General features: G+C 33.3%; 1 protein-coding gene across 1 annotated transcript; it reads right to left on the bottom strand.

Moving 5' to 3' along the window:
• Nucleotides 1–210: 210 nt before the first annotated feature.
• Nucleotides 211–9,191, bottom strand: LOC124539389 (juvenile hormone epoxide hydrolase-like). Its single transcript, XM_047116778.1, has 8 exons — nt 9,085–9,191; nt 6,966–7,151; nt 5,117–5,344; nt 3,606–3,770; nt 2,851–3,036; nt 2,166–2,328; nt 1,253–1,487; nt 211–434 (listed from the first exon to the last, which is right to left on the bottom strand). The coding sequence occupies exons 2-8, from the start codon at nt 7,149–7,151 to the stop codon at nt 212–214; spliced, it is 1,386 nt and encodes a 461-aa protein (XP_046972734.1). The 5' UTR covers nt 9,085–9,191; the 3' UTR covers nt 211.
• Nucleotides 9,192–12,499: the final 3,308 nt, after the last annotated feature.

Genomic DNA, 12,499 nt, shown 5'->3' with positions numbered 1-12,499 from the left:
TGGCCTGTCTTCTTAAAAAAAAACTGTTATAATTTACTAAATTAAAAAAAGTAATAAGAAATATAAATAAAGGAATATTTTTTTTAGTGAAAATTTATATTTAACATAACAAAAGTGTTACACCCCATCACAAATACAAAACAATTTTATAATATATATTTTTTAACAAAATCTTCAATATCTAGACGCCGACATATGTATATATAGCTCATTATAACTCAGTCTTAGTTTTGTGAAATTCTCTGAATAATTTTACAGCTTTGAAGACATCATCAGCGAACACTTTCGGCATTTCGAATGCGAAGAAGTGTCCGCCGTCGTCGAGAACTGTGACTCCCAGGAGGTTGGAGTATTTATGCCTCAGCAAGTTCGGTGGTTGATAGAACAGCTCATTTTTGGCTTGCAGTCCCCACGTTGGAACGGATGTAGGGAACCTGAAAGAGACCAAGTATAAATTGTTGAGATTGTCGAGATGGCCCAGTGGTTAGAACGCGTGCATCTTAACCGATGATTGCGGGTTCTAACCCAGGCAAGCACCGCTCATTCAAGTGCTTAATTTGTGTTTATAATTCATCTAGTGCTCAGCGGTGAAAGAAAACATCGTGAGGAAACCTGCGTGTGACAAATTTCATAGAAATTCAGCCACATGTGTATTCCACCAACCCGCATTGGAACAGCGTGGTGGAATATGTTTCAAACCTTCTCCTCAAAGGGAGAGGAGGCCTTTAGCCCAGCAATGGGATTACAGGCTGTTGTTGTTGTTGTTTAATCCTCAAAAGTTCTCGTAAGGTATGACAGGAAAGATTATTAATATACTAGTAGTCGCCAGTGGGTTCACTCGTGTTTTAGGGTGTTGGTTGTCATGTGTCAAGCAAAAAAAGTAACCTTTGTACTTTCTTGGAAATTGGAATGGAATTTCAAATTTGCTTTATACAAAATTTCATTAAATTCGATTCAGCGGTTTGGTCGTGAAAGAGCGACAGAGAGAGTTACTTTAAGATTTATAATATTAAATGTAGATTACTTTTAGGAATTATATTTTATACATATGTGATTGAAATGACATTTGTGGAACCAGCTTTCGCCGGCGGTTTTTCCGAACTGATACGACATGGGAACCTTAAAGAAAAGAGCCTACTCCTTTCTTAAAGGAAGATGTCCATGGGCGGTGGTAGTCACTTTCTATCAAGTGAGCCTCCTGCTCGTTTGCCACCTAACTCATAAAAAAAAGAGATCATAAAATCGATCATACTTCTCTATACCAAGAGCTCGATTCTTATTGCTCATGTTTTCAGCGTAAAGCCTCATCGAGGTGGTTATGGAGTTGGTTGACCAGTAGACCATCAGGTTGTCGATGAGCTGGTCCTTACTGAAGCGGAATGTCAGCCCTCCATTGACTAATGTACGATGTTCGAAGCGAGTCCAAGATGAGAATTTCTCTAAGATGTAAGATAGAAGACCAGTAGGAGAATCCGTTAGCGCCACGCCTAAAAGTATATAAGGTTCATTTAAAAAAAGATAAAGAAACATTAAAATCAAAATATACTTTATTCAGGTTTCTTGCAATGTTATATATTATTAGCGTAAGCCTATTTTTGTCCCAGTAAGTATGGGTTGATAGCTACACATTGTGGTTATGTTCCCATTATGAAGTTCTCCGGCCGTTGGTGTGTAGAAAAATAAAGAGGAATTTTGATTTAACAAATAATTAATATTACATAACGAAAAAGTTACTGGCCAGTTAGAAAGCAGCATAAGAAAGAGAAATTAGGTGACATAGTCGCATTAGCTTAATTAAAGAAAAAAAAAGAAAAATTCAAAACGTAAATATTATTAAAGTAAAAGTCGATTTACGATTATATAACGTAGTTATTGTTATTGCTATATTTGGTGCCGGTGTCAGCCACGGGCACACGCCTCAAAAATTAAAAGAAAGAAGCGATACGAGCCCCTTGATTGACCCAATATATTATCGTATAAAGGGTAATTTGTAAAAAACATATTTCTTAAAGTATTCTTGTATTGTTTTTGATAGATATACTATAGGGTTTTCTTGGCTGACACCGACTCCAAATATAGCAATAATTATAATAGAGCTCGAATTGAATAGTGAAATAATGTCGGAACATTCCTTTATAAATTTGGTTGTTTTAAGGTTTACTTACCAACGGTGTCAGGTTTCGTGGCTTGTAAGTGCATGTATCCAAATTCCTCCATTAAGTAGGAGAAGTATTTCCACAGAGGATACATTCTATCAGCCAGATGTGACTCAACTATAAGCGATGGGAAGAAAGCCCCCACTATTGTCTTCAAAGTGTTACAGCCGGTCTATATATAATTTTACAACATTAGATGAGTAGCTCAGCCTAATTAGGTTAAAATGCGTGCATCTTAACCGATGATTGCGGGTTCAAACCTGCTTGGGTTTGAAGTTTTGCCTGCATCACTGAATATTCATGTGCTCAACTTGTGTTTATAATTCAGCTCATGCTCGGTGGTGAAGGAAAACATTGTGAGGAAACCTGCATGTGTCTAACTTAATAGAAATTTTGCCACATATGTATTTCACCAACCATATATGGAATGTGGAATATGTTCCAAACCTTCTCCTCAAGGGGAAAGGAGGAATTTACAGGCTGTTGTTGTTAGATAACTGGCCATTACGTTTAATGTCTGACGACTTTAAATTACTATGGAGGATAATTGTCAATGCGCTTTATCTTGCATGAAAATAACAAGAACTCACTCTGTAATAATTGATCCTTTTTCTAATAATTTTATTTAAGAATGATTTTTATTATGAGATTTAAATCGATTAACCGCCAAAGATTAAGTATTTTACTATATTACCTGTACTATTAACATATTTGAGTGCATTCCTAATATGTCATTCTGGAACATGGTTGCCATTTGGCTGGCAACGACAGCACCCCAGTCGCCTCCCTGGATGTAAAACTTCTTATGCCCGAGTCTGTTCATTAGGTTCTTGAAAATAACCCCAATTTGTGCAGTCCCGAGGCCTGGCCGAACTGCAGCCTAGAAATATTAATCTATTTTGAGCCAACCGTGGAATAATGAAGCTTGATTCAAGGTTCAATAAGCATTGAGTATTATGCGTTAAATATGTATGGTTGAACACGATATAAACTAATATCGTGTTCAACTATGAAGGAATGTCAAACGAATTTCCCACAGTGGAGCAGACTGGGGCTTATCCTCAAGAGATTAGGTGTTGGTCTCCCAATGGGCATATATTCAGGACACGCCGTAAAGTTATACGTTTATTTAATTGAATTAAGTACTTATATTAAATGTATGATATAAGATGGCGATATAAATATTAACGATATTTGTTGAAAATCCCCCAATGAATGGTAGATTTCAATATTAAAATACCAGGATTCCAATGAACACCAAACTCATGTGCGTAGTTTGAAATTGTTTTAAGCTTTAAGAAGAGACGAGCTACATGAATTAAAGAGATAATTTATTATCAGGCGACCTATTTGCTTCTCAATGTATATGCCATGTTTTTTTTTTTATTTCATAAAAATCTTTATAAAAATAGTTCATGGTATTGTAGTAATTTAGACGGTTATACTCACATCTGAAAAACCATAACCGGGCAAGCTTGGGACAATGACTTCAAAGACGAAATCGTAACCAGAAACTGGCTTAGTCAAAAGAGGTATGGCTTCGTAGAATTCTCGTACGGAACCCGGCCACCCGTGCATAAGAAGTAGAGGAACCACCGTGACACCTGGTTGGACCTGAAAGAAAAATTGTCTCAATAAAGGTACTTCACACCGTTTCCCTTCAGTGTGAAAAGGATAATGATCACATTAATCTTTTAATTAGATAAGGTTTTGCCGCAAGTGAAAAAGAAACTATGTGTCATGAGTCTAACTAGTGATTGATTTATAACGTATAGATTTCATTTTCACACTTGTGGTGTGCGTAAACACAGGCGTATTTATTTCCGTATTCACATAACCTGATACGACCGCTGTAAGTGTATGTGAAGGGCAATTTCGTTTCGTGTTGTTTATGGCACGGACTTCTTGCATCCAAGCTTCATAATTTGATAGCTTTTACTAGCGCTATCTACATATATTAGATTGAATGGTCCTGAGCAACTGTTACCTCGTAAGCTTCCTACAGAACCACCAAAAAAAAGGATCAGCGATAATCATAGCCCACTAACGTCAGTCTAAGAATATTATAGACATTTCATAAAATACTACACTGTGACTTGGTCTTCAAAGAGCCAATATTTTTTTTATTAGTCAACAGTATTTACACATTTGCCAAAAATTGTAAAATGCCATAGCTTTAAAATAACGTATAGTTCAATGACACAAAAAGGCATTCTATCGGAAATTGAAGGCATATAAATCAAGCGACATTTGTTTATTGTTTTGGTTGATTACCAAATTTAAGGATTATCAAATTACCCTTTTAGTAAAAGACCGCAAAAATAAACTACTGATGTAAGAGTAAGTAAAATATAGTTTTTTTTTTTAATTTATATCCAAATGGAACAAACCACGATTTTAAGGTATAAAAGAAAAATATTGGCTATGAGTAAAAAGAGAATATTAAATTATTCAGTTAAGGAGTTCTAGTGCTCTAATCGGTCGTCGTAAACGAATAATTACAGTCAAATATTTCTGTGTGTGTGCAAATTTCATAGTGTGCGTAAGTATGAAGTCACAAGGTGCCCCGCATTCTGTTCGATAAGGTGCACAGACACGGGGGTTAAAAGTCGATTTAGACTATTGTTAATTCTATCGCTGACTATGTTAATATATGATCATTGAGTTAATATTTTCTAGTAGTATTCACAAGTAGGTACGGAGCAATATAATCTTTTACGCGATGGAATCTTTTACTTGTTGGCGTTTTACTTAGTAGTGATGTGTTTCAGTTTTGATGTGTGAGTGAAACAGAGTAATATAGGCAAAAGAGACATAATATCTAGGCCTGTCTGGCCGTGCATTATTGATGTAAGGAATCTTGCATACTCTAGGTGATATAGTATCAGCATTGCATCCGTGCGAAGGCTGGTCGCTAGTAATTAAGTCGATTTTTTTATTCGATATTCTAAATCACTTACTTGAGGCTTGACCCGTATGAAATGTATATTTAGACCTTGTATGTTAGTCTTATATTGCGGGAATTTATTGAAGAACTTCTCTCTCTCTCCGAATTTGTATTCTTCCGACCAGTATTTCACCCAGGAATCGATTTCCTTCGAATTGAAACCGTATTCGAACCCAATACCTTCCAACGGTGGAACCAATTGACGTTTATTTTGCAAACGATTCTTGAGGTCTTTTATCATCTGAAAATATAAATCAGGTTTACATAGTATGCACATAAAATTGTGGTTTTGTTTATGTACCATTTTTTCAGCAAATTTATGAGGAAGATTTTTTTTTATAAGGACGAAAATGGTATGTTCTTATATTTGTGGTATGGTGTATTGTCCGTCGTCCATTACATTATACAAATAATGACATCAGCTGATATGCTGTTTTTAATCGATTCGCAAATACTGCTCCTACTGATGTTACTTCTTTAAATACACATATTTAATATAATCAAATTTTATCAAAAAAATCAATATTCAGTATTGGTTTTTTGATGATGTTTTTAGGGTTATTTATTTTATTTGATTCTTCAACAATTTGTACACTGATTATAATCATATAAAAAAAGTTAAATTATATTATAAGTGTCACAATTACTTAAAGAACAACTGCTGAGCTTGAGGCAACATTTCGAAGCATCGGTTTATGTTGAGACGATACAATTTTGGAAAATGACAATTCAAAATTGCTTGATGATAGTCTACTATAATCAAGTGTATTTTGATGTTATGTTATGTTCCTACAACAACAACAGCAGCCTGTAAATTCTCACTACTGGGCTAAAGGCCTCCTCTCTCTTTGAGGAGAAGGTTTGGAACACATTCCAACACGCTGTTCCAATGCGGGTTGGTCTAATACACATGTGGCAGAATTTCTATGAAATTTCCTCACTGTGTTTTCCTTCACCGCTGAGCACAAGATGAATTATAAACACAAATTAAGCTCATATATTCAGTGGTGCTTGCCTGAGTTTGAACCCGCAATTATCGGTTAAGATGCACGCGTTCTAACCGCTGGACTATCTCGACTCTTATGTTCCTATAATACTTTTTAACTTGGACTGATAATCCTTCTAGGAAAACAAACGTGATAGATGGTTTGTACTACACCCGCACACATCGAGAAAAGTAACAAGTATTTATCTTTGTACCATTGAGTGCTCCCGTCCAAAATTATATTGGACTAAATCGGGATCACCGATTATACCATGTTATTTTCTTCTTAGGTCAAGTATTGATTTATAATAGTTAATAAAAATAAAGATTCAATAATGAAAATGCAAAACTGAATACGAAATGAACACCTATGAAATTTTTTCTGAATCTTGTCCGTGATAGCGAAACTGATTGAAAACCAACAATCGCGTAATATTGTCGTAAAATTTTGAAAAATTAATGCCTTAAGGGTATTCAACCCAAGATAATCCCATTAGGTATATTCAAGGCAAGAATAGGCATCTTCTGTTTAGCACGAGCCATTCTGAAGTGCATTGGTATTTGCCATCAGATATCATTTTGGTTAGGCGGAAGGAAATTATCAATTGGTTAAATGTAAGAAGATTTATAGCAGAGGAATCTCCTCTATAAATCTTCTACAAATACATTTTCTATAAATCAGGTGAATGAGAAACAATATCAGTTTACTGAGTTTCATGCTAGTAGCTTTCCGAAGCAAAAACATTTGTTTTTGAACCGGTTATTTTATTTTTAGGTATTCTGTAAAATTACGATTCAAAAGTGTATTGTGGAATTTTAGAGGAAAATACAGGGTTCCTGTATTAAATGACCATTCACAATAGATCGGATTACAGACCTCTTCAGTGAATTTAACTTGAAATGGCTTGATGCTGGCATCTACTTTTCCCTTCGTGTCCATCGGTCCCCACCATTCATTGGCATCTAACTGTGGGAGGGGTTCGGGCATCAGCATCGGTAGAGCGCACCATGTTGCTATACCGACTATGGTGATCAGGACACTCAAAACTAGTAGCTTCCCCATCTAGAAAAGAAAATATAAGTAACTATTAGTGAATTTGGTCATTAAATACTTGATTACGTAACACAGTATATTTATTTTATTTTTCTTATTTCTAAATTTTGTACCAGGAAGTGTAGGAAAAAACGGTAGCTGTACGAAAATAAATGAATTTAAGTATCCAATAATTACAAGTTCCAATATCAAGTTCTATTTTCTAATTAATCATAATCTATATTATCTATATTTAATATTATAAATGTGAAATGACTCTGTCTGTCCCAATTTCACGATTAAAACGCTGAGCCAAATTTGATGAACTTTGGTATGAAGCAAACTTGAACTCCAAGCAGATACTACTCTTTTTGACAACCAAAATCCTGAAACGCGAGCGAAACCACGGGCTACTACTATTTATGTACAATTTCGGGATAATATTAAGTAATAATTAACGTAAGAAATAAGTTAATCATATTAACTATCCGCTAAGCATAACAATTATTTTCTTTAAAGCAAAAAATACTGTATAAATTATTTATAGACAAATTAATATTAATTTTTACAATTCACTTGTAAGTAAGCGACGTAGAACAAAAAATAGTTGCCGGAAATTCTAATTATTATTATAGACAAAGTGCTTTGCAGTTTGAGACGTAGGTATAGTACTACACAACTTAGATGTAGCATCGGCAAATTCAATAAAACCGATTACTGCCGATTTAGACAACTTATAGAAACAGCTATCCAAGACAATCCTGTCGCGCCATTCGACGCTATTCGTCGCTATAGATTTTCGTGTAATCAACGTGTCAAATTGACGAATATATTCGGTCATATGATATTACAAGTTATTACGTGTGTGTAAAGATCATATTCACATAAGAAATAAATGTTCATACTTTGTGATAGCGTACTTAATTCGGATGTTATTGGTTTTTCGAATTTTGCCGATGCTACATCTAAGTTGTATCGTACTATACCGAATAGTTGGTAAGCTAAATTACCATCATTAATGACACGGACAAAATATTTTGCAATTACACGTCAAAAAATCATCTAAAGTTGCATTTTATGTGTGTGTGTAATTTTGTACTAATAGCTAGTTTGTTTTGAAGTTCCAACTGAAAGTGAACTTTATACGATCTTTATCGAGTTTCTGTCCCCGTGGGCCGGAGTGCAAAATAACAAATAAAAAAGTAAAATAAATTGAAACTTTAAAAAACTCTTAGTGAGATCTTAAGCCGTGAAAGGAGTTTGATATGCTTAATTTTTTAAGACCTAAGACTGGAGATCTCATGATGATAATCATCCTACCCTTATCCCAATTTTATTTGGCTCGGCGCAGCATGTTTTTTCCTTCCATACTTTTCTGTCAGACATCATCTCACAAGTAACATTCTTTTTAACGATATCGTCTTCATTACAATCCAATCCAAATACTTTACAAAATACACGATTTTGTTTTTGGATCTCATGATGAGTAAGGAGTATTTCGTTTATCATAATTACTGGATTATCTAATCAATTATATTTCATAATTATGTTGCTTTGCATTCACATATTGCTTCTCAGGAATGATCCTGAGATGATTAATAAAAAATCAGATGTATTAGTATCGATAAAAAACTCTTAACTATAAACTTCTTATTCTAAAGTACAATTGACTTACAAACTACTTTAGAATCTAACCAATTCGAGCGTAATTGAATAACGACCTATGTCACATTATATTATTAGTATATTTAACTGTTATGTATTCACACATACGGAATATTTCTCAGATACAACTGTTTATTATATATCTTTACCAAAACATTCACTAATCACCTTAATGAAATTAAAAATAGAATAAAAAGTAAATATATAAGTGAAGATTGCAATAAAAATGATAATAACAGTGATAAGAATTAAATAATCATAACAATTAAAGATAAAAATTGTACAAATATTTTCTTACCGCTAAGCCCTGATTATACTCCAACACACAATCGACTCGCTGCGCCGGCGCAGCTAACTAATCTAAATTGTTAATGTTGTTGGTTGCGTTTACGATTATAATGGTGTTGCCAACGCAAATAAACCAGAATCTACTAAATTGAATGCTACTATTTTATATGTTTTCATTATTTGCTTGTTTTTCTGAGTAGTAGTGTTGCCATTAATATAAACATTTTTTTTAAATTGTATATGAAAACAAATGCTTATAACTTTGCCGCTTCGTAAATTCAAATCGTTTGTAAAAAATACTTTGGTAGAAAAAGCATATTATTCGATACAAGATTTTATAGATGATAAAAAAGCGCGGAGTTCGATAATTGTATTTAACTAACATGACTTGAATTTATAAATGTTAAAAAATAGTAACTACTGAGTTTCTAGCCGGTTCTTTTTCTACTAACCGAACCGGTGGTAGCTTCACTTAATTGTAAAATGTCGATTCAAAAGTGCTTGTAAAAGCCTACTTGAATAAAGTTTATTGTCATTTTGATTTTGAATGGGCCACCTAATGGTGAGTGAACATATTACCTCCAGACAATGGCGACACCGGACATAAGACATGTTAATATATCCTTGAGAACATGGATCTTTTGTGATGAATTTTATAACGAAAGGATATACAGCCGATATCCTTTCGTTAATTATATGAGTGCTGAATGTAAATTATTCCAAGGCCAAATTGTTGGTATTTGCAGATAAGGTAAAAATAAGCCATCGTTACGCGCATCAGATAAAATAAAAATGACAAGGATAAAGATTAATTGATAATCTGGTGGAGTCCAACATAACATCTAAACTTCGAACCTGTCAATTGACGAAAAGCCTGCTTCTTTGATAATATAATTGACATTCCAATTTCGGCTACTAAAGCACTCGCATCCTCCGCAACCGTCGCTGAATCCTTATTGAAAAAAATAATGATAATTAAATAATTAAATTTTAAGCCGTCGCTCTTTGGGAGATCTCTGTCAAGCCTGTCAACTCAATAGTTAATGCTTGCACATTATTTTTTATTATATTAAGTGATTGTATTCTTAATGATTTGTTTCCTGACCTTATAGAACATAATAAAGTGCCTAACCTTGAAATCATATAGTACTTTAGACTTTACTTTAGGCATTAAAGATATTGGTCTTATACTACAAACCTAATCAATATGGCCAGAGATCTCCAGCGAGTGGATACTCTCAGGGATCTATTCTTGGTCCATTTCCGTTCCTCGTTTATATGAATGACTTGCATCTATAATGTTATATGACTTGCATATATAATAAACTCGAGATAGTATCGTATAATGATGACAATTTAATTCTTAAAATAAAGATACGTTTTAGGTTTATAATTTTGTGAAAGAAACTGTTTCTGTAATTGCGTTAAATAGTAAAAAAATATATGAAATTCATTAATCTGAACGTAAGAACGTAAGAACGTGTAAATTCGAATGTACTTACTATGGGGTAGCTTCTCAATATATGTGTTAATTCAACATTTCCCGATTACACGCGGTTAATAACTCTTTACTGGAACAATTTATAAGCTTTTACAACAGAAAATATTAAACTGTAAAATCTGATGTTTGTAAAACTTTCAAACACAAGATTTTCACTTTAAACTGAAAATAACCTATCAAATATAAGGATATTTTTCGTTTGGAATATTTTAATAAAATTCTAGGCTGTGTTATATTATTATAAATGCATAAGACAAATTTTTACCTAGAGGTAGAGAGGCTCAAAGTAAATTAAAGTGCAGTCTGAATATTGGTTTGATTGTATCAAATTAGTAAAAAGTAGTTAACTCTGAGTCTAAATCATTGACTTTGACCTTTATATTCGAATTACACCAGAATAGTATAATATTATTAATTGAAAAAGATAACTAGATAAGATAAAAGTGCCACTAAAAAAGTTATGGAAAATTCTTCATTAACTATCATGAATATTTCAAAAGATTTTTTCTACTTGTTTTTTGTAGCTTCGTCGTCAATTCAGCACTCACAGGCTCCATAGGTTCCATAGACTTTAGTACGATGTTCTAAGCGAGTCCAAGATAATTTTTCCAATCGTTCAAGACAATCAGTTGAACAATTCCAGAATAAATATAACTACACATAGAGCGCCATCTAGTATAGGTTTTTGGAAACTTTAGCGTTAGTTTAGCAGAAGAGCTATAAAATATAGAATACTTTGTAGTTTAAACAATATCCGATAGATGACGTTAAAATTCATATTTCAAAGAGGGGACAATGCATAAAAGCATTTTAGTCTATGTATTCATCGTTCTAAGAGTAATCCCAACTTATATTATAAATGCGAATTAAAGCGATAAGCCTCTGGACCGATTTTAATAAAATTTGATCCGAAGAATTCTGAAGCCCAAGGAAGGATGTTTCTTTCAATACACCGCTTGAAGGGAAGGGAAAAATAGGAGATGATTGTGTCCAAACTTCAATTTTGATAAATGTAAAAATGATTGTTTGTTTTTGCCGTATACGCATATTTGCAGAAAAAAATCGTATATCTTCGTTCAGCTAAGATATCAGCATTCGTTGCATTGTCTCTTTAAAATTGTATACATCTATTACGATTCTAACGCCATCTATTATACGTTGATGTTAGATATCAGGTACCTACTGTACATTATTTTATTTTTAAATATATTAATATTTCACTGCATTTATTTATTACGATTTAATCTGTTTTGTATACCCCTACCTCTTTCTATGTCTGTTTCTCTCCTCTATCTTAAAGTTGCCTGGAAGAGATAAACCGAGAGATAAGATTTTAGCGATAAGGCCGCCTATTGTGCATCTTTCTTAATAGTGTCTAAATTGTTTTTTATTGGAGTACAATAAAGGGTATTTTGATTTGATTTGATTTAAAGTCCTGACGACCAAGAACTAAGATTCAAATCAATCACACGAAGGATGCTTGAACCTAAATATTCCAAATACGACAGGATAGTATAACTAGGTAATGAAAACGCTTGTCAATCTAGACTTTCATTTATTTAGGCAATTCAGCAATACATTGAACCATCTAGAAATTCGTACAATCTTATAGCAATCTGTCTCGATAAAGAAGAAGTTCTAACAGTAAGCTAGTTCAGATTATTGTCAAAAAACATATTTATTGTCAAATTTGACACATCATTTATGTTACAGTCACAACTTTTTTCATTCAAAACTTTTTTTGTCCGTGAAGACGATTGCAAGCAGTTTCAAGTAAAAAAAGGTTAGTTTTATTTTTAGAAGCGTATCATCTCTTATATATGTGCGAAGGAGTTTATGATCTTTTGTCACTCAGTCACGCTTATAGATATAAAACTAACCTAAGATTACTTAACGCCTTCTAAAAATAGAAGTTCTTTTGTCA

This window comes from Vanessa cardui, chromosome 22, assembly GCF_905220365.1.
Source record: "Vanessa cardui chromosome 22, ilVanCard2.1, whole genome shotgun sequence".
Lineage (NCBI taxonomy): Eukaryota > Metazoa > Arthropoda > Insecta > Lepidoptera > Nymphalidae > Vanessa > Vanessa cardui.
Note: the sequence above shows the minus strand (reverse complement) of the source record. Positions and strands in the feature narration are given on the sequence as shown.

Coding starts and splice junctions, on each gene's coding strand:
- LOC124539389 (XM_047116778.1), bottom strand. CDS start 7,151: ATGGGGAAGCTACTAGTTTTGAGTGTCCTGATCACCATAGTCGGTATA. Junction 3,771..5,116: donor TCATACGGGTCAAGCCTCAA/GTAAGTGATTTA, acceptor TTTTTCTTTCAG/GTCCAACCAGGTGTCACGGT. Junction 1,488..2,165: donor CACGAAACCTGACACCGTTG/GTAAGTAAACCT, acceptor ATATACTTTTAG/GCGTGGCGCTAACGGATTCT.